Below are 21,535 nucleotides of genomic sequence, written 5' to 3' on the forward strand. Positions count from 1 at the left end.
TATTTCAAAATTAACATTTTCCCTTTTGTTTAAAAAAAACATGTATTGTACAGGGGAGGGAAGGCAGAAGGGAACATGCTTTGTACAGGGGAGGGGAGGGAGGAGGGAACATGCTTTGTACAAGGGAGGGGAGGGAGGAGGGAACATGCTTTGTACAGGGCAGGAGAGGGAGGAGGAGGGAACATGCTTTGTACAGGGGGGGAGGGAAGATGAGGGAACATGCTTTGTACAGGGGAGCGGAGGGAACGGCAGGGAACATGCTTTGTACAGGGGATGGGAGGGAAGAGGAGGGAACATGCTTTGTACACGGGAGGGGAGGCAGTTGGGAACATGCTTTGTACAGGGAAGGGGTGGGGGGAGGGAACATGCTTTGTACAGGGGAGGGGAGAGGAGGGAGCATGCTTTGTACAGAGGAGGGGAGGGAAGAGGAGGGAACATGCTTTGTACAGGGCAGGAGAGGGAGGAGGAGGGAACATGCTTTGTACAGGGGAGGGGAGGGAGGATGGAACATGCTTTGTAGAATGGACGAGATTTGAGGAAAATTTCTCTGTACAGTAGATACAAGGAGAAGGTGTTACCGTGCTTTGAACAGCTACTTCCGTTTATTGTCAAACTAATATGTCCGCATAGACCCTGGCCAGACAGACAGCGGGGATTGTGCATCTTGGATGATGTCATCAAGCACTGTAGTCCATCTTCGTCTAAATATGCAGAGTATTTCTTACATCCGATGCTGCAGTATGTGTGTGACAACAGCCAGGAGGTCCAGCAGGCGGCCGCGTATGGCCTCGGTGTCATGGCGCAGTATGGTGGCGAGAACTACAGGCCTTTCTGCACAGAAGCCCTCCCGCTGCTGGTAAGAGTCATTCAGTCCACTGTTTCAGAGACCAAAGAAAACATCAATGCTAGAGAAAACTGTATTTCAGCATTCGGGACAATTATGAAGTTCAAGCCCGACTGTGTGAACGTGGAGAAGGTCCTGCCCCAATGGTTCTCTTGGATCCAGCTGCACGAGGACAAGGAGGAAGCTTTCCAGACCTTCAGCTACCTGTGCGACCTCTTGGAGGTCAATCACCCCATCGTCATTGGCCCTAGCAATACCAACCTGCCCAAGATATTCAGCATCATCGCAGAGCAGAGGGAGATTGAGGAAACATGCTTTGTACAGGGGAGGGAGGAAGGAGGGAATATGCTTTGTACAGGGGAGGGGAGGGAGGAGGATGGAACAATCTTTGTGCAGGGGAGGGGAGGGAGGAGGGAACATGCTTTGTACAGTGGAGGGGAGTGAGGAGGGAGCATGCTTTGTCCATGGGAGTGGAGGGAGGACAGGAAATGCTTTGTAGAGTGGAGGGGTGGGAAGAGGGAACATGCTTTGTACAGTGGAGTGGAGGGAAGAGGAGGGAACATTCTTTGTCAGAGGAGGGGAGGGAGGAGGGAACATGCTTTGTACAGTGGAGGAGAGTTGAGGAAACATGCTTTGTACAGGGGAGGGAGGAAGGAGGGACTATGCTTTGTACAGGGGAGGGGAGGGAGGAGGATGGAACAATCTTTGTGCAGGGGAGGGGAGGGAGGAGGGAACATGTTTTGTACAGGGGGGGAGGGAAGATGAGGGAACATGCTTTGTACAGGGGATGGGAGGGAAGAGGAGGGAACATGCTTTGTACAGGGGATGGGAGGGAAGAGGAGGGAACATGCTTTGTACACGGGAGCGAAGGCAGTTGGGAATATGCTTTGTACAGGAAAGGGGAGGGGGGAGGGAACATGCTTTCTACAGGGGAGGGGAGGGAGGAGGGAACATGCTTTGTACAGGGGAGGGGAGGCAGGATGGAACATGCTTTGTAGAATGGACGAGATTTGAGGAAAATTTCTCTGTACAGTAGATACAAGGAGAAGGTGTTACCGTGCTTTGAACAGCTACTTCCGTTTATTGTCAAACTAATATGTCCGCATAGACCCTGGCCAGACAGAGAGCGGGGATTGTGCATCTTGGATGATGTCATCGAGCACTGTAGTCCATCATCGTCTAAATATGCAGAGTATTTCTTACAGCCGATGCTGCAGTATGTGTGTGACAACAGTCAAGTGGTCCAGCAGGCGGCCACGTATGGCCTGGGTGTCATGGCGCAGTATGGTGGCGAGAACTACAGGCCTTTCTGCACAGAAGCCCTCCTGCTGCTGGTAAGAGTCATTCAGTCCACTGTTTCAGAGACCAAAGAAAACATCAATGCTAGAGAAAACTGTATTTCAGCATTCGGGACAATTGTGAAGTTCAAGCCCGACTGTGTGAACGTGGAGGAGGTCCTGCCCCAATGGCTCTCTTGGATCCCGCTGCACAAGGACAAGGAGGAAGCTGTCCAGACCTTCAGCTACCTGTGCAACCTGTTGGAGAGCAATCACCCCATAGTCATTGGCCCTAGCAATACCAACCTGCCCAAGATATTCAGCATCATCGCAAGAGGGAGAAATGCATGAGGCCATTAAACACGAAGACCCCTTGCAAATGCCTGGTTAAAGTGGTTTGCCAAGTTCAGACTTCTGTAGGAGTATGGACAGAGTGCGTAGGCCAGTTCAGCCCTGAGGAGCAGGTGGATATCCTGGAGCTCCTGACTTGGCTTGAAGGGCCTTAACCGCACCACCGAAAACTAATTCCAAAATAACTTTTACCCTTTTGTTGAAAAAAAAAACATGCATTGTACAGGGGAGGGAAGGGAGGAGGGAACATGCTTTGTACAAGGGAAAGGAGGGTGGAGGGAACTAGCTTTGAACAGTGGAGGGATGGAGGAGCAAACATGGTTTGTAAAGGGGAGGGGAGGGGAGGAGGGAGCATGCTTTGTACAGGGTGGGGGAGTGAGAAGGTTACATGCCCATGGGAGTGGAGGGAGGAGGGAACATGCTTTGTACAGTGGAAGGGAGGGAGGAGGGTACATGCTTTGTACAGGGGAGGGGTGGGAAGAGGAGGGATCATCCTTTGTACAAGGGAGGGGAGGGAGGAGGTAACATGCTTTGTACAGTGGATGGGAGGGAGGAGGGAACATGCTTTGTAGAGGGGAGGGGAGGGAAGCAGAGGGAACATGCTTTGTACAGGGGAGGGGAGGGAAGAGGAGGGATCATCCTTTGTACAAGGGAGGGGAGGGAGGAGGTAACATGCTTTGTACAGTGGAGGGGAGGGAGGAGGGAGCATGCTTTGTCCATGGGAGTGGAGGGAGGACAGGAAATGCTTTGTACAATGGAGGGGTGGGAAGAGGGAACATGCTTTGTACAGGGGAGTGGAGGGAAGTGGAGGGAACATTCTTTGTACAGGGGAGGGGAGGGAGAAGGGAACATGCTTTGTACAGTGGAGGAGAGTTGAGGAAACATGTTTTGTACAGGGGAGGGAGGAAGGAGGGAATATGATTTGTACAGGGGAGGGGAGGGAGGAGGATGGAACAATCTTTGTGCAGGGGAGGGGAGGGAGGAGGGAACATGCTTTGTACAGGAGGGGGAAGATGAGGGAACATGCTTTGTACAGGGGATGGGAGGGAAGAGGAGGGAACATGCTTTGTACAGGGGATGGGAGGGAAGAGGAGGGAACATGCTTTGTACACGGGAGGGGAGGCAGTTGGGAATATGCTTTGTACAGGAAAGGGGAGGGGGGAGGGAACATGCTTTCTACAGGGGAGGGGAGGGAGGAGGGAACATGCTTTGTACAGGGGAGGGGAGGGAAGAGGAGGGAACATGCTTTGTACAGGGGAGTGGAGGGAAGAGGAGGGAACATGCATTGTACAGGGGAGGGGAGGGAGGATGGAACATGCTTTGTAGAATGGACGAGATTTGAGGAAAATTTCTCTGTACAGTAGATACAAGGAGAAGGTGTTACCGTGCTTTGAACAGCTACTTCCGTTTATTGTCAAACTAATATGTCCGCATAGACCCTGGCCAGACAAACAGTGGGGATTGTGCATCTTGGATGATGTCATCGAGCACTGTAGTCCATCTTCGTCTAAATATGCAGAGTATTTCTTACAGCCGATGCTGCAGTATGTGTGTGACAACAGCCAGGAGGTCCAGCAGGCGGCCACGTATGGCCTGGGTGTCATAGAGCAGTATGGTGGCGAGAACTACAGGCCTTTCTGCACAGAAGCCCTCCCGCTGCTGGTAAGAGCCATTCAGTCCACTGTTTCAGAGACCAAAGGAAACATCAATGCTAGAGAAAACTGTATTTCAGCATTCGGGACAATTATGAAGTTCAAGCCCGACTGTGTGAACGTGTAGGAGGTCCTGCCCCAATGGCTCTCTTGGACCCCGCTGCAGGAGGACTAGGAGGAAGCTTTCCAGATCTTCAGCTACCTGTGCGACCTGTTGGAGGTCAATCACCCCATGGTCACTGGCCCTAGCAATACCAGCCTGCCCAAGATATTCAGCATCATCGCAAGAGGGAGAAATGCATGAGGCCATTAAACAGGAAGACCCCTTGCAAACGCCTGGTGAACGTGGTTCGCCAAGTTCAGACTTCTGGAAGACTATGGACAGAGTGCGTGGGCCAGCTCAGCCCCGAGCAGCAGGACTCTATCCGGGAGCTCCTGAAGTCCGCTTGAAGGGCTTTCTCCGCACCACCAGAAATTATTTCAAAATTAATGTTTTCCCTTTTGTTTAAAAAAAACAAGTATTGTACAGGGGAGGGAAGGCAGAAGGGAACATGCTTTGTACAGGGAAGGGGAGGGAGGAGGGGACATGCTTTGTACAGGGAGGGGAGGGAGGAGGGAACATGCTTTGTACAGGGCAGGAGAGGGAGTAGGAGGGAACATGCTTTGTACAGGGGAGGGGGGAAGGAGGGAATATGCTTTGTACAAGGGAGGGGAGGGAGGAGGTAACATGCTTTGTACAGTGGATGGGAGGGAGGAGGGAACATGCTTTGTACAGGGGAGGGAAGGCAGAAGGGAACATGCTTTGTACAGGGGAGGGGAGGGAGGAGGGAATATGCTTTGTACAAGGGAGGGGAGGGAGGAGGGAACATGCTTTGTACAGGGTAGGAGAGGGAGGAGGAGGGAACATGCTTTGTACAGGGGAGGGGGGAAGGAGGGAATATGCTTTGTACAAGGGAGGGGAGGGAGGAGGTAACATGCTTTGTACAGTGGATGGGAGGGAGGAGGGAACATGCTTTGTACAGGGGAGGGGAGGGAAGCAGAGGGAACATGCTTTGTATAAGGGAGGGGAGGGAAGAGGAGGGATCATCCTTTGTACAAGGGAGGGGAGGGAGGAGGTAACATGCTTTGTAAAGTGGAGGGGAGGGAGGAGGGAGCATGCTTTGTCCATGGAAGTGGAGGAAGGACAGGAAATGCTTTGTAGAGTGGAGGGGTGGGAAGAGGGAACATGCTTTGTACAGTGGAGTAGAGGGAAGAGGAGGGAACATTCTTTGTACAGGGGAGGGGAGGGAGGAGGGAACATGCTTTGTACAGTGGAGGAGAGTTGAGGAAACATGCTTTGTACAGGGGAGGGAGGAAGGAGGGACTATGCTTTGTACAGGGGAGGGGAGGGAGGAGGATGGAACAATCTTTGTGCAGGGGAGGGGAGGGAGGAGGGAACATGCTTTGTACAGGGGGGGAGGGAAGATGAGGGAACATGCTTTGTACAGGGGAGCGGAGGGAACAGCAGGGAACATGCTTTGTACAGGGGATGGGAGGGAAGAGGAGGGAACATGCTTTGTACACGGGAGGGGAGGCAGTTGGGAACATGCTTTGTACAGGGAAGGGGTGGGGGGAGGGAACATGCTTTGTACTGGGGAGGGGAGGGAGGAGGGAGCATGCTTTGTACAGAGGAGGGGAGGGAAGAGGAGGGAACATGCTTTGTACAGGGGAGTGGGGGGAAGAGGAGGGAACATGCTTTGTACAGGGGAGGGGAGGGAGGATGGAACATGCTTTGTAGAATGGACGAGATTTGAGGAAAATTTCTCTGTACAGTAGATACAAGGAGAAGGTGTTACCGTGCTTTGAACAGCTACTTCCGTTTATTGTCAAACTAATATGTCCGCATAGACCCTGGCCAGACAGACAGCGGGGATTGTGCATCTTGGATGATGTCATCAAGCACTGTAGTCCATCTTCGTCTAAATATGCAGAGTGTATCTTACAGCCGATGCTGCAGTATGTGTGTGACAACAGCCAGGAGGTCCAGCAGGCGTCCGCGTATGGCCTGCGTGTCATGGCGCAGTATGGTGGCGAGAACTACAGGCCTTTCTGCACAGAAGCCCTCCCGCTGCTGGTAAGAGTCATTCAGTCCACTGTTTCAGAGACCAAAGAAAACATCAATGCTAGAGAAAACTGTATTTCAGCATTCGGGACAATTATGAAGTTCAAGCCCGACTGTGTGAACGTGGAGAAGGTCCTGCCCCAATGGTTCTCTTGGATCCAGCTGCACGAGGACAAGGAGGAAGCTTTCCAGACCTTCAGCTACCTGTGCGACCTCTTGGAGGTCAATCACCCCATCGTCATTGGCCCTAGCAATACCAACCTGCCCAAGATATTCAGCATCATCTCAGAGGGAGATTGACGAAACATGCTTTGTACAGGGGAGGGTGGAAGGAGGGAACATGCTTTGTACAGGGGAGGGGAGGGAGGAGGATGGAACAATTTTTGTGCAGGGGAGGGGAGGGAGGAGGGAACATGCTTTGTACAGTGGAGGGGAGGGAAGAGGAGGGAACATTCTTTGTACAGGGGAGGGGAGGTAGGAGGGAACATGCTTTGTACAGTGAAGGAGAGTTGAGGAAACATGCTTTGTACAGGGGAGGGAGGAAGGAGGATGGAACAATCTTTGTGCAGGGGAGGGGAGGGAGGAGGATGGAACAATCTTTGTGCAGGGGAGGGGAGGGAGGAGGGAACATGCTTTGTACAGGGGGGGAAGGAAGATGAGGGAACATGCTTTGTACAGGGGATGGGAGGGAAGAGGAGGGAACATGCTTTGTACAGGGGATGGGAGGGAAGAGGAGGGAACATGCTTTGTACACGGGAGGGGAGGCATTTGGGAATATGCTTTGTACAGGAAAGGGGAGGGGGGAGGGAACATGCTTTCTACAGGGGAGGGGAGGGAGGAGGGAACATGCTTTGTACAGGGGAGGGGAGGTAAGAGGAGGGAACATGCATTGTACAGGGGAGGGGAGGGAGGATGGAACATGCTTTGTAGAATGGACGAGATTTGAGGAAAATTTCTCTGTACAGTAGATACAAGGAGAAGGTGTTACCGTGCTTTGAACAGCTACTTCCGTTTATTGTCAAACTAATATGTCCGCATAGACCCTGGCCAGACAGACAGCGGGGATTGTGCATCTTGGATGATGTCATCGAGCACTGTAGTCCATCTTCGTCTAAATATGCAGAGTATTTCTTACAGCGGATGCTGCAGTATGTGTGTGACAACAGCCAGGAGGTCCAGCAGGCGGCCGCGTATGGCCTGGGTGTCATAGAGCAGTATGGTGGCGAGAACTACAGGCCTTTCTGCACAGAAGCCCTCCCCCTGCTGGTAAGAGTCATTCAGTCCACTGTTTCAGAGACCAAAGTAAACATCAATGCTAGAGAAAACTGTATTTCAGCATTCGGGACAATTATGAAGTTCAAGCCCGACTGTGTGAACGTGGAAAAGGTCCTGCCCCAATGGTTCTCTTGGATCCAGCTGCACGAGGACAAGGAGGAAGCTTTCCAGACCTTCAGCTACCTGTGCGACCTCTTGGAGGTCAATCACCCCATCGTCATTGGCCCTAGCAATACCAACCTGCCCAAGATATTCAGCATCATCGCAAGAGGGAGAAATGCATGAGGCCATTAAACACGAAGACCCCTTGCAAACGCCTGGTTAACGTGGTTCGCCAAGTTCAGACTTCTGGAAGACTATGGACAGAGTGCGTGGGCCAGCTCAGCCCCGAGCAGCAGGACGCTATCCGGGAGCTCCTGAAGTCCGCTTGAAGGGCTTTATCCGCACCACCAGAAATTATTTCAAAATTAACGTTTTCCCTTTTGTTTAAAAAAAACATGTATTGTACAGGGGAGGGAAGGCAGAAGGGAACATGCTTTGTACATGGGAGGGGAGGGAGGAGGGAACATGCTTTGTACAAGGGAGGGGAGGGAGGAGGGAACATGCTTTGTACAGGGTAGGAGAGGGAGGAGGAGGGAACATGCTTTGTACAGGGGAGGGGGGAAGGAGGGAATATGCTTTGTACAAGGGAGGGGAGGGAGGAGGTAACATGCTTTGTACAGTGGGTGGGAGGGAGGAGGGAACATGCTTTGTACAGGGGAGGGGAGGGAAGCAGAGGGAACAATATTTGTACAAGGGAGGGGAGGGAAGAGGAGGGATCATCCTTTGTACAAGGGAGGGGAGGGAGGAGGTAACATGCTTTGTACAGTGGAGGGGAGGGAGGAGGGAGCATGCTTTGTCCATGGGAGTGGAGGGAGGACAGGATATGCTTTGTAGAGTGGAGGGGTGGGAAGAGGGAACATGCTTTGTACAGTGGAGTAGAGGGAAGAGGAGGGAACATTCTTTGTACAGGGGAGGGGAGGGAGGAGGGAACATGCTTTGTACAGTGGAGGAGAGTTGAGGAAACATGCTTTGTACAGGGGAGGGAGGAAGGAGGGACTATGCTTTGTACAGGGGAGGGGAGGGAGGAGGATGGAACAATCTTTGTGCAGGGGAGGGGAGGGAGGAGGGAACATGCTTTGTACAGGGGGGGAGGGAAGATGAGGAAACATGCTTTGTACAGGGGAGCGGAGGGAACAGCAGGGAACATGCTTTGTACAGGGGATGGGAGGGAAGAGGAGGGAACATGCTTTGTACACGGGAGGGGAGGCAGTTGGGAACATGCTTTGTACAGGGAAGGGGTGGGGGGAGGGAACATGCTTTGTACAGGGGAGGGGAGGGAGGAGGGAGCATGCTTTGTACAGAGGAGGGGAGGGAAGAGGAGCGAACATGCTTTGTACAGGGGAGTGGGGGGAAGAGGAGGGAACATGCTTTGTACAGGGGAGGGGAGGGAGGATGGAACATGCTTTGTAGAATGGACGAGATTTGAGGAAAATTTCTCTGTATAGTAGATACAAGGAGAAGGTGTTACCGTTCTTTGAACAGCTACTTCCGTTTATTGTCAAACTAATATGTCCGCATAGACCCTGGCCAGACAGACAGCGGGGATTGTGCATCTTGGATGATGTCATCAAGCACTGTAGTCCATCTTCGTCTAAATATGCAGAGTATATCTTACAGCCGATGCTGCAGTATGTGTGTGACAACAGCCAGGAGGTCCAGCAGGCGGCCGCGTATGGCCTGCGTGTCATGGCGCAGTATGGTGGCGAGAACTACAGGCCTTTCTGCACAGAAGCCCTCCCGCTGCTGGTAAGAGTCATTCAGTCCACTGTTTCAGAGACCAAAGAAAACATCAATGCTAGAGAAAACTGTATTTCAGCATTCGGGACAATTATGAAGTTCAAGCCCGACTGTGTGAACGTGGAGAAGGTCCTGCCCCAATGGTTCTCTTGGATCCAGCTGCACGAGGACAAGGAGGAAGCTTTCCAGACCTTCAGCTACCTGTGCGACCTCTTGGAGGTCAATCACCCCATCGTCATTGGCCCTAGCAATACCAACCTGCCCAAGATATTCAGCATCATCGCAGAGGGAGATTGAGGAAACATGCTTTGTACAGGGGAGGGAGGAAGGAGGATGAAACAATCTTTGTGCAGGGGAGGGGAGGGAGGAGGGAACATGCTTTGTCCATGGGAGTGGAGGGAGGACAGGAAATGCTTTGTAGAGTGGAGTGGTGGGAAGAGGGAACATGCTTTGTACAGTGGAGTGGAGGGAAGAGGAGGGAACATTCTTTGTACAGGGGAGGGGAGGGAGGAGGGAACATGCTTTGTACAGTGGAGGAGAGTTGAGGAAACATGCTTTGTACAGGGGAGGGAGGAAGGAGGGACTATGCTTTGTACAGGGGAGGGGAGGGAGGAGGATGGAACTATCTTTGTGCAGGGGAGGGGAGGGAGGAGGGAACATGTTTTGTACAGGGGGGGAGGGAAGATGAGGGAACATGCTTTGTACAGGGGATGGGAGGGAAGATGAGGGAACATGCTTTGTACAGGGGATGGGAGGGAAGAGGAGGGAACATGCTTTGTACGGGGGGGGGGAAGATGAGGGAACATGCTTTGTACAGGGGATGGGAGGGAAGAGGAGGGAACATGCTTTGTACAGGGGATGGGAGGGAAGAGGAGGGAACATGCTTTGTACACGGGAGGGGAGGCATTTGGGAATATGCTTTGTACAGGAAAGGGGAGGGGGGAGGGAACATGCTTTCTACAGGGGAGGGGAGGGAGGAGGGAACATGCTTTGTACAGGGGAGGGGAGGGAAGAGGAGGGAACATGCTTTGTACAGCGGAGTGGGGGGAAGAGGAGGGAACATGCTTTGTACAGGGGAGGGGAGGCACAGTAGATACAAGTAGAAGGTGTTACCGTGCTTTGAACAGCTACTTCCGTTTATTGTCAAACTAATATGTCCGCATAGACCCTGGCCAGACAGACGGCAGGAATTGTGCATCTTGGATGATGTCATCGAGCACTGTAGTCCATCTTCGTCTAAATATGCAGAGTATTTCTTACAGCCGATGCTGCAGTATGTGTGTGACAACAGCCAGGAGGTCCAGCAGGCGGCCGCGTATGGCCTGGGTGTCATGGCGCAGTATGGTGGCGAGAACTACAGGCCTTTCTGCACAGAAGCCCTCCCGCTGCTGGTAAGAGTCATTCAGTCCACTGTTTCGGGGACCAAAGAAAACATCAATGCTAGAGAAAACTGTATTTCAGCATTCGGGACAATTATGAAGTTCAAGCCCGACTGTGTGAACGTGGAGGAGGTCCTGCCCCAATGGCTCTCTTGGATCCAGCTGCACGAGGACAAGGAGGAAGCTTTCCAGACCTTCAGCTACCTGTGCGACCTGTTGGAGGTCAATCACCCCATCGTCATTGGCCCAAGCAATACCAACCTGCCCAAGATATTCAGCATCATCGCAGAGGGAGAAATGCATGAGGCCATTAAACACGAAGACCCCTTGCAAACGCCTGGTTAACATGGTTCGCCAAGTTCAGACTTCTGGAAGACTATGGACAGAGTGCTTGGGCCAGCTCAGCCCCGAGCAGCAGGACGCTATCCGCGAGCTCCTGAAGTCCGCTTGAAGGGCTTTATCCGCACCACCAGAAATTATTTCAAAATTAACGTTTTCCCTTTTGTTTAGAAACAACATGCATTGTACAGGGGAGGGAAGGCAGAAGGGAACATGCTTTGTACAGTCGAGGGGACTTGAGGAAACGTGCTTTGTACAGGGGAGTGGAGGGAGGAGGGAACATGCTTTGTACAGTGGAGTAGAATTGAGGAAAAATGCTTTGTACAGGGGAGGGAGGAAGAAGGGAACATGCTTTGTACAGGGCAGGAGAGGGAGGAGGAGGGAACATGCTTTGTACAGGGGAGGGGGTAAGGAGGGAACATGCTTTGTACACGGGAGGGGAGGGTGGACGGAACATGCTTTGTACAGGGCAGGAGAGGGAGGAGGAGGGAACATGCTTTGTACAGGATAGGGGAGGGAGGAGGGACCATGCTTTGTACAGGGGAGGGGACGGAGGAGGGAACATGGTTTGTAAAGAGGAGGGGAGAGACAAGGGAACATGCTTTGTACAGGGGAGGGGAGTGAGAAGGGAACATGCTTTGTTCATGGGAGTGGAGGGAGGACAGGAAATGCTTTGTACAGTGGAGGGGTGGGAGGAGGGAACATGCTTTGTCCAGGGGAGTGGAGGGAAGAGGATGGAACAATCTTTGTGCAGGGGAGGGGAGGGAGGAGGGAACATGCTTTGTACAGGTGAGCGGAGGGAACAGCAGGGAACATGCTTTGTACAGGGGATGGGATGGAAGAGGAGGGAACATGCTTTGTACTTGGGAGAGGATGCAGTTGGGAACATGCTTTGTACAGGAAAGGGGAGGGGGGAGGAAACATGCTTTCTACAGGGGAGGGGAGGGAGGAGGGAACATGCTTTGTACAGTGGAGGAGAGCGAAGAGGAGGGAACATGCTTTGTACAGGGGAGTGGAGGGAAGAGGAGGAAACATGCTTTGTACAGGTGAGGGGAGGGAGGATGGAACATGCTTTGTAGAATGGACGAACTTTGAGGAAAATTTCTCTGTACAGTAGATACAAGGAGAAGGTGTTACCGTGCTTTGAACAGCTACTTCTGTTTATTGTCAAACTAATATGTCCGCATAGACCCTGGCCAGACAGAGAGCGGGGATTGTGCATCTTGGATGATGTCATCGAGCACTGTAGTCCATCTTCGTCTAAATATGCAGAGTATTTCTTACAGCCGATGCTGCAGTATGTGTGTGACAGCAGTCACGTGGTCCAGCAGGCGGCCACGTATGGCCTGGGTGTCATGGCGCAGTATGGTGGCGAGAACTACAGGCCTTTCTGCACAGAAGCCCTCCCGCTGCTGGTAAGAGTCATTCAGTCCACTGTTTCGGGGACCAAAGAAAACATCAATGCTAGAGAAAACTGTAATTCAGCATTCGGGACAATTATGAAGTTCAAGCCCGACTGTGTGAACGTGGAGAAGGTCCTGCCCCAATGGCTCTCTTGGATCCCGCTGAACAAGGACAGGAGGAAGCTTTCCAGACCTTCAGCTACCTGTGCGACCTGTTGGAGGTCAATCACCCCATCGTCATTGGCCCTAGCAATACCACCCTGCCCAAGATATTCAGCATCATCGCAGAGGGAGAAATGCATGAGGCCATTAAACACGAAGACCCCTTGCAAACGCCTGGTTAACGTGGTTCGCCAAGTTCAGACTTCTGGAAGACTATGGACAGAGTGCGTGGGCCAGCTCAGCCCCGAGCAGCAGGACGCTATCCGGGAGCTCCTGAAGTCCGCTTGAAGGGCTTTATCCACACCACCAGAAATTATTTCAAAATTAACGTTTTCCCTTTTGTTTAAAAAAAACATGTATTGTACAGGGGAGGGAAGGCAGAAGGGAACATGCTTTGTACAGGGGAGGGGAGGGAGGAGGGAACATGCTTTGTACAGGGGAGGGGAGGGAAGAGGAGGGAACATGCTTTGTACAGGGGAGTGGGGGGAAGAGGAGGGAACATGCTTTGTACAGGGGAGGGGAGGGAGGATGGAACATGCTTTGTAGAATGGACGAGATTTGAGGAAAATTTCTCTGTACAGTAGATACAAGGAGAAGGTGTTACCGTGCTTTGAACAGCTACTTCCGTTTATTGTCAAACTAATATGTCCGCATAGACCCTGGCCAGACAGACAGCGGGGATTGTGCATCTTGGATGATGTCATCGAGCACTGTAGTCCATCTTCGTCTAAATATGCAGAGTATTTCTTACAGCCGATGCTGCAGTATGTGTGTGACAACAGCCAGGAGGTCCAGCAGGCGGCCTCGTATGGCCTGGGTGTCATGGCGCCGTATGGTGGCGAGAACTACAGGCCTTTCTGCACAGAAGCCCTCCCGCTGCTGGTAAGAGTCATTCAGTCCACTGTTTCGGGGACCAAAGAAAACATCAATGCTAGAGAAAACTGTAATTCAGCATTCGGGACAATTATGAAGTTCAAGCCCGACTGTGTGAACGTGGAGAAGGTCCTGCCCCAATGGCTCTCTTGGATCCCGCTGAACAAGGACAGGAGGAAGCTTTCCAGACCTTCAGCTACCTGTGCGACCTGTTGGAGGTCAATCACCCCATCGTCATTGGCCCTAGCAATACCACCCTGCCCAAGATATTCAGCATCATCGCAGAGGGAGAAATGCATGAGGCCATTAAACACGAAGACCCCTTGCAAACGCCTGGTTAACGTGGTTCGCCAAGTTGAGACTTCTGGAAGACTATGGACAGAGTGCGTGGGCCAGCTCAGCCCCGAGCAGCAGGACGCTATCCGGGAGCTCCTGAAGTCCGCTTGAAGGGCTTTATCCACACCACCAGAAATTATTTCAAAATTAACGTTTTCCCTTTTGTTTAAAAAAAACATGTATTGTACAGGGGAGGGAAGGCAGAAGGGAACATGCTTTGTACAGGGGAGGGGAGGGAGGAGGGAACATGCTTTGTACAAGGGAGGGGAGGGAGGAGGGAACATGCTTTGTACAGGGCAAGAGAGGGAGGAGGAGGGAACATGCTTTGTACAGGGGGGGAGGGAAGATGAGGGAACATGCTTTGTACAGGGGAGCGGAGGGAACAGCAGGGAACATGCTTTGTACAGGGGATGGGAGGGAAGAGGAGGGAACATGCTTTGTACACGGGAGGGGAGGCAGTTGGGAACATGCTTTGTACAGTGAAGGAGTGGGGGGAGGGAACATGCTTTGTACAGGGGAGGGGAGGGAGGAGGGAGCATGCTTTGTACAGAGGAGGGGAGGGAAGAGGAGGGAACATGCTTTGTACAGGGAAAGGGAGGGAGGATGGAACATGCTTTGTAGAATGGACGAGATTTGAGGAAAATTTCTCTGTACAGTAGATACAAGGAGAAGGTGTTACCGTGCTTTGAACAGCTACTTCCGTTTATTGTCAAACTAATATGTCCGCATAGACCCTGGCCAGACAGACAGCGGGGATTGTGCATCTTGGATGATGTCATCAAGCACTGTAGTCCATCTTCGTCTAAATATGCAGAGTATTTCTTACAGCCGATGCTGCAGTATGTGTGTGACAACAGCCAGGAGGTCCAGCAGGCGGCCGCGTATGGCCTCGGTGTCATGGCGCAGTATGGTGGCGAGAACTACAGGCCTTTCTGCACAGAAGCCCTCCCGCTGCTGGTAAGAGTCATTCAGTCCACTGTTTCAGAGACCAAAGAAAACATCAATGCTAGAGAAAACTGTATTTCAGCATTCGGGACAATTATGAAGTTCAAGCCCGACTGTGTGAACGTGGGGAAGGTCCTGCCCCAATGGTTCTCTTGGATCCAGCTGCACGAGGACAAGGAGGAAGCTTTCCAGACCTTCAGCTACCTGTGCGACCTCTTGGAGGTCAATCACCCCATCGTCATTGGCCCTAGCAATACCAACCTGCCCAAGATATTCAGCATCATCGCAGAGGGAGATTGCATGAGGCCATTAAACACGAAGACCCCTTGGAAACGCCTGGTTTACGTGGTTCGCCAAGTTGAGACTTCTGGAAGACTATGGACAGAGTGCGTGGGCCAGCTCAGCCCCGAGCAGCAGGACGCTATCCGGGAGCTCCTGAAGTCCGCTTGAAGGTCTTTATCCGCACCACCAGAAATTATTTCAAAATTAACGTTTTCCCTTTTGTTTAAAAAAAACATGTATTGTACAGGGGAGGGAAGGCAGAAGGGAACATGCTTTGTACAGGGGAGGGGAGGGAGGAGGGAACATGCTTTGTACATGGGAGGGGAGGGAGGAGGGAACATGCTTTGTACAGGGCAGGAGAGGGAGGAGGAGGGAACATGCTTTGTACAGAGGAGGGGGGGAAGGAGGGAATATGCTTTGTACAAGGGAGGGGAGGGAGGAGGTAACATGCTTTGTACAGTGGATGGGAGGGAGGAGGGAACATGCTTTGTACAGGGGAGGGGAGGGAAGCAGAGGGAACATGCTTTGTACAAGGGAGGGGAGGGAAGAGGAGGGATCATCCTTTGTACAAGGGAGGGGAGGGAGGAGGTAACATGCTTTGTACAGTGGAGGGGAGGGAGGAGGGAGCATGCTTTGTCCATGGGAGTGGAGGGAGGACAGGAAATGCTTTGTAGAGTGGAGGGGTGGGAAGAGGGAACATGCTTTGTACAGTGGAGTGGAGGGAAGAGGAGGGAACATTCTTTGTACAGGGGAGGGGAGGGAGGAGGGAACATGCTTTGTACAGTGGAGGAGAGTTGAGGAAACATGCTTTGTACAGGGGAGGGAGGAAGGAGGGCATATGCTTTGTACAGGGGAGGGGAGGGAGGAGGATGGAACAATCTTTGTGCAGGGGAGGGGAGGGAGGAGGGAACATGCTTTGTACAGGGGGGGAGGGAAGATGAGGAAACATGCTTTGTACAGGGGAGCGGAGGGAACAGCAGGGAACATGCTTTGTACAGGGGATGGGAGGGAAGAGGAGGGAACATGCTTTGTACACGGGAGGGGAGGCACTAGGGAACATGCTTTGTACAGGAAAGGGGAGGGGGAGGGAACATGCTTTCTACAGGGGAGGGGAGGGAGGAGGGAACATGCTTTGTACAGGGGAGGGGAGGGAAGAGGAGGGAACATGCTTTGTACAGGGGAGTGGGGGGAAGAGGAGGGAACATGCTTTGTACAGGGGAGGGGAGGGAGGATGGAACATGCTTTGTAGAATGGACGAGATTTGAGGAAAATTTCTCTGTACAGTAGATACAAGGAGAAGGTGTTACCGTGCTTTGAACAGCTACTTCCGTTTATTGTCAAACTAATATGTCCGCATAGACCCTGGCCAGACAGACAGCGGGGATTGTGCATCTTGGATGATGTCATCGAGCACTGTAGTCCATCTTCGTCTAAATATGCAGAGTATTTCTTACAGCCGATGCTGCAGTATGTGTGTGACAACAGCCAGGAGGTCCAGCAGGCGGCCTCGTATGGCCTGGGTGTCATGGCGCCGTATGGTGGCGAGAACTACAGGCCTTTCTGCACAGAAGCCCTCCCGCTGCTGGTAAGAGTCATTCAGTCCACTGTTTCGGGGACCAAAGAAAACATCAATGCTAGAGAAAACTGTAATTCAGCATTCGGGACAATTATGAAGTTCAAGCCCGACTGTGTGAACGTGGAGAAGGTCCTGCCCCAATGGCTCTCTTGGATCCCGCTGAACAAGGACAGGAGGAAGCTTTCCAGACCTTCAGCTACCTGTGCGACCTGTTGGAGGTCAATCACCCCATCGTCATTGGCCCTAGCAATACCACCCTGCCCAAGATATTCAGCATCATCGCAGAGGGAGAAATGCATGAGGCCATTAAACACGAAGACCCCTTGCAAACGCCTGGTTAACGTGGTTCGCCAAGTTGAGACTTCTGGAAGACTATGGACAGAGTGCGTGGGCCAGCTCAGCCCCGAGCAGCAGGACGCTATCCGGGAGCTCCTGAAGTCCGCTTGAAGGGCTTTATCCACACCACCAGAAATTATTTCAAAATTAACGTTTTCCCTTTTGTTTAAAAAAAATCATGTATTGTACAGGGGAGGGAAGGCAGAAGGGAACATGCTTTGTACAGGGGAGGGGAGGGAGGAGGGAACATGCTTTGTACAAGGGAGGGGAGGGAGGAGGGAACATGCTTTGTACAGGGCAGGAGAGGGAGGAGGAGGGAACATGCTTTGTACAGGGGGGGAGGGAAGATGAGGGAACATGCTTTGTACAGGGGAGCGGAGGGAACAGCAGGGAACATGCTTTGTACAGGGGATGGGAGGGAAGAGGAGGGAACATGCTTTGTACACGGGAGGGGAGGCAGTTGGGAACATGCTTTGTACAGTGAAGGAGTGGGGGGAGGGAACATGCTTTGTACAGGGGAGGGGAAGGAGGAGGGAGCATGCTTTGTACAGAGGAGGGGAGGGAAGAGGAGGGAACATGCTTTGTACAGGGAAAGGGAGGGAGGATGGAACATGCTTTGTAGAATGGACGAGATTTGAGGAAAATTTCTCTGTACAGTAGATACAAGGAGAAGGTGTTACCGTGCTTTGAACAGCTACTTCCGTTTATTGTCAAACTAATATGTCCGCATAGACCCTGGCCAGACAGACAGCGGGGATTGTGCATCTTGGATGATGTCATCAAGCACTGTAGTCCATCTTCGTCTAAATATGCAGAGTATTTCTTACAGCCGATGCTGCAGTATGTGTGTGACAACAGCCAGGAGGTCCAGCAGGCGGCCGCGTATGGCCTCGGTGTCATGGCGCAGTATGGTGGCGAGAACTACAGGCCTTTCTGCACAGAAGCCCTCCCGCTGCTGGTAAGAGTCATTCAGTCCACTGTTTCGGGGACCAAAGAAAACATCAATGCTAGAGAAAACTGTAATTCAGCATTCGGGACAATTATGAAGTTCAAGCCCGACTGTGTGAACGTGGAGAAGGTCCTGCCCCAATGGCTCTCTTGGATCCCGCTGAACAAGGACAGGAGGAAGCTTTCCAGACCTTCAGCTACCTGTGCGACCTGTTGGAGGTCAATCACCCCATCGTCATTGGCCCTAGCAATACCACCCTGCCCAAGATATTCAGCATCATCGCAGAGGGAGAAATGCATGAGGCCATTAAACACGAAGACCCCTTGCAAACGCCTGGTTAACGTGGTTCGCCAAGTTGAGACTTCTGGAAGACTATGGACAGAGTGCGTGGGCCAGCTCAGCCCCGAGCAGCAGGACGCTATCCGGGAGCTCCTGAAGTCCGCTTGAAGGGCTTTATTCACACCACCAGAAATTATTTCAAAATTAACGTTTTCCCTTTTGTTTAAAAAAAACATGTATTGTACAGGGGAGGGAAGGCAGAAGGGAACATGCTTTGTACAGGGGAGGGGAGGGAGGAGGGAACATGCTTTGTACAAGGGAGGGGAGGGAGGAGGGAACATGCTTTGTACAGGGCAGGAGAGGGAGGAGGAGGGAACATGCTTTGTACAGGGGGGGAGGGAAGATGAGGGAACATGCTTTGTACAGGGGAGCGGAGGGAACAGCAGGGAACATGCTTTGTACAGGGGATGGGAGGGAAGAGGAGGGAACATGCTTTGTACACGGGAGGGGAGGCAGTTGGGAACATGCTTTGTACAGTGAAGGAGTGGGGGGAGGGAACATGCTTTGTACAGGGGAGGGGAGGGAGGAGGGAGCATGCTTTGTACAGAGGAGGGGAGGGAAGAGGAGGGAACATGCTTTGTACAGGGAAAGGGAGGGAGGATGGAACATGCTTTGTAGAATGGACGAGATTTGAGGAAAATTTCTCTGTACAGTAGATACAAGGAGAAGGTGTTACCGTGCTTTGAACAGCTACTTCCGTTTATTGTCAAACTAATATGTCCGCATAGACCCTGGCCAGACAGACAGCGGGGATTGTGCATCTTGGATGATGTCATCAAGCACTGTAGTCCATCTTCGTCTAAATATGCAGAGTATTTCTTACAGCCGATGCTGCAGTATGTGTGTGACAACAGCCAGGAGGTCCAGCAGGCGGCCGCGTATGGCCTCGGTGTCATGGCGCAGTATGGTGGCGAGAACTACAGGCCTTTCTGCACAGAAGCCCTCCCGCTGCTGGTAAGAGTCATTCAGTCCACTGTTTCGGGGACCAAAGAAAACATCAATGCTAGAGAAAACTGTATTTCAGCATTCGGGACAATTATGAAGTTCAAGCCCGACTGTGTGAACGTGGAGGAGGTCCTGCCCCAATGGTTCTCTTGGATCCCGCTGCACGAGGACAAGGAGGAAGCTTTCCAGACCTTCAGCTACCTGTGCGACCTGTTGGAGGTCAATCACCCCATCGTCATTGGCCCTAGCAATACCAACCTGCCCAAGATATTCAGCATCATCGCAGAGGGAGAAATGCATGAGGCCATTAAACACGAAGACCCCTTGCAAACGCCTGGTTAACATGGTTCCCCAAGTTTAGACTTCTGGAAGACTATGGACAGAGTGCGTGGGCCAGCTCAGCCCCGAGCAGCAGGACGCTATCCGCGAGCTCCTGAAGTCCGCTTGAAGGGCTTTATCCGCACCACCAGAAATTATTTCAAAATTAACGTTTTCCCTTTTGTTTAGAAACAACATGCATTGTACAGGGGAGGGAAGGCAGAAGGGAACATGCTTTGTACAGTCGAGGGGACTTGAGGAAACACGCTTTGTACAGGGGACTGGAGGGAGGAGGGAACATGCTTTGTACAGTGGAGTAGAATTGAGGAAAAATGCTTTGTACAGGGGAGGGAGGAAGAAGGGAACATGCTTTGTACAGGGCAGGCGAGGGAGTAGGAGGGAACATGCTTTGTACAGGGGAGGGGGTAAGGAGGGAACATGCTTTGTACACGGGAGGGGAGGGTGGAGGGAACATGCTTTGTACAGGGCAGGAGAGGGAGGAGGAGGGAACATGCTTTGTACAGGATAGGGGAGAGAGGAGGAACCATGCTTTGTACAGGGGAGGGGACGGAGGAGGGAACATGGTTTGTAAAGAGGAGGGGAGAGACAAGGGAACATGCTTTGTACAGGGAAGGGGAGTGAGAAGGGAACATGCTTTGTTCATGGGAGTGGAGGGAGGACAGGAAATGCTTTGTACAGTGGAGGGGTGGGAGGAGGGAACATGCTTTGTCCAGGGGAGTGGAGGGAAGAGGAGGGAACATTCTTTGTACAGGGGAGGGGAGGGTGGAGGGAACATGCTTTGTACAGTGGAGGAGAGTTGAGGAAACATGCTTTGTACAGGGGAGGGAGGAAGGAGGGCATATGCTTTGTACAGGGGAGGGGAGGGAGGAGGATGGAACAATCTTTGTGCAGGGGAGGGGAGGGAGGAGGAAACATGCTTTGTACAGGTGAGCGGAGGGAACAGCAGGGAACATGCTTTCTACAGGGGATGGGATGGAAGAGGAGGGAACATGCTTTGTACACGGGAGGGGATGCAGTAGGGAACATGCTTTGTACAGGAAAGGGGAGGGGGGAGGAAACATGCTTTCTACAGGGGAGGGGAGGGAGGAGGGAACATGCTTTGTACAGGGGAGGGGAGGGAAGAGGAGGAAACATGCTTTGTACAGGGGAGGGGAGGGAGGATGGAACATGCTTTGTAGAATGGTCGAGCTTTGAGGAAAATTTCTCTGTACAGTAGATACAAGGAGAAGGTGTTACCGTGCTTTGAACAGCTACTTCCGTTTATTGTCAAACTAATATGTCCGCATAGACCCTGGCCAGACAGACAGCGGGGATTGTGCATCTTGGATGATGTCATCGAGCACTGTAGTCCATCTTCGTCTAAATATGCAGAGTATTTCTTACAGCCGATGCTGCAGTATGTGTGTGACAGCAGTCAAGTGGTCCAGCAGGCGGCCACGTATGGCCTGGGTGTCATGGCGCAGTATGCTGGCGAGAACTACAGGCCTTTCTGCACAGAAGCCCTCCCACTGCTGGTAAGAGTCATTCAGTCCACTGTTTCAGAGACCAAAGAAAACATCAATGCTAGAGAAAACTGTATTTCAGCATTCGGGACAATTATGAAGTTCAAGCCCGACTGTGTGAACGTGGAGGAGGTCCTGCCCCAATGGCTCTCTTGGATCCCGCTGAACAAGGACAAGGAGGAAGCTGTCTAGACCTTCAGCTACCTGTGCGACCTGTTGGAGAGCAATCACCCCATCGTCATTGGCCCTAGCAATACCAACCTGTCCAAGATTTTCAGCATCATCGCAAGAGGGAGAAATGCATGAGGCCATTAAACACGAAGACCCCTTGCAAATGCCTGGTTAAAGTGGTTTGCCAAGTTCAGACTTCTGTAGGAGTATGGACAGAGTGCGTAGGCCAGTTCAGCCCTGAGGAGCAGGTGGATATCCTGGAGCTCCTGACTTGGCTTGAAGGGCCTTAACCGCACCACCAAAAACTAATTCCAAAATAA

General features: G+C 52.2%; 4 protein-coding genes and 9 pseudogenes across 4 annotated transcripts; all 13 read left to right on the forward strand.

Moving 5' to 3' along the window:
* Positions 1 to 219: 219 nt before the first annotated feature.
* On the forward strand, positions 220 to 2,627 carry LOC130027997 (importin-5-like). Its single transcript, XM_056118767.1, is given in 5 exon segments — positions 220 to 264; positions 521 to 1,162; positions 1,843 to 2,454; positions 2,456 to 2,493; positions 2,495 to 2,627. Coding segments are annotated over 5 exon segments (1,470 nt in total).
* A 148-nt stretch (positions 2,628 to 2,775) lies between these two features.
* LOC130027999 (importin-5-like) lies at positions 2,776 to 4,574 on the forward strand (annotated as a pseudogene).
* A 242-nt stretch (positions 4,575 to 4,816) lies between these two features.
* LOC130028000 (importin-5-like) lies at positions 4,817 to 6,525 on the forward strand. The gene is made up of 2 exons (XM_056118768.1): positions 4,817 to 4,846; positions 5,902 to 6,525. The coding sequence occupies exons 1-2, from the start codon at positions 4,817 to 4,819 to the stop codon at positions 6,523 to 6,525; spliced, it is 654 nt and encodes a 217-aa protein (XP_055974743.1).
* A 6-nt stretch (positions 6,526 to 6,531) lies between these two features.
* On the forward strand, positions 6,532 to 7,931 carry LOC130028001 (importin-5-like; annotated as a pseudogene).
* Positions 7,932 to 8,174: 243 nt separating this feature from the next.
* LOC130028002 (importin-5-like) lies at positions 8,175 to 9,636 on the forward strand. Its single transcript, XM_056118770.1, has 2 exons — positions 8,175 to 8,204; positions 9,013 to 9,636. Exons 1-2 carry the CDS (start codon positions 8,175 to 8,177, stop codon positions 9,634 to 9,636), a joined length of 654 nt encoding a protein of 217 aa, XP_055974745.1.
* A 6-nt stretch (positions 9,637 to 9,642) lies between these two features.
* Positions 9,643 to 11,169, forward strand: LOC130028003 (importin-5-like; annotated as a pseudogene).
* An 845-nt stretch (positions 11,170 to 12,014) lies between these two features.
* Positions 12,015 to 12,910, forward strand: LOC130028004 (importin-5-like; annotated as a pseudogene).
* Positions 12,911 to 13,168: 258 nt separating this feature from the next.
* Positions 13,169 to 13,942, forward strand: LOC130028005 (importin-5-like; annotated as a pseudogene).
* Positions 13,943 to 14,298: 356 nt separating this feature from the next.
* On the forward strand, positions 14,299 to 15,226 carry LOC130028006 (importin-5-like). Its single transcript, XM_056118771.1, has 2 exons — positions 14,299 to 14,310; positions 14,453 to 15,226. The coding sequence occupies exons 1-2, from the start codon at positions 14,299 to 14,301 to the stop codon at positions 15,224 to 15,226; spliced, it is 786 nt and encodes a 261-aa protein (XP_055974746.1).
* A 244-nt stretch (positions 15,227 to 15,470) lies between these two features.
* LOC130028007 (importin-5-like) lies at positions 15,471 to 17,081 on the forward strand (annotated as a pseudogene).
* Positions 17,082 to 17,438: 357 nt separating this feature from the next.
* LOC130028008 (importin-5-like) lies at positions 17,439 to 18,366 on the forward strand (annotated as a pseudogene).
* A 356-nt stretch (positions 18,367 to 18,722) lies between these two features.
* On the forward strand, positions 18,723 to 19,651 carry LOC130028009 (importin-5-like; annotated as a pseudogene).
* Positions 19,652 to 20,455: 804 nt separating this feature from the next.
* Positions 20,456 to 21,505, forward strand: LOC130028010 (importin-5-like; annotated as a pseudogene).
* The last annotated feature ends 30 nt before the right edge of the window (positions 21,506 to 21,535 follow it).

Source organism: Sorex fumeus, unplaced genomic scaffold (genome assembly GCF_029834395.1).
Source record: "Sorex fumeus unplaced genomic scaffold, SorFum_2.1 ptg000038l, whole genome shotgun sequence".
NCBI classification, from domain to species: domain Eukaryota; kingdom Metazoa; phylum Chordata; class Mammalia; order Eulipotyphla; family Soricidae; genus Sorex; species Sorex fumeus.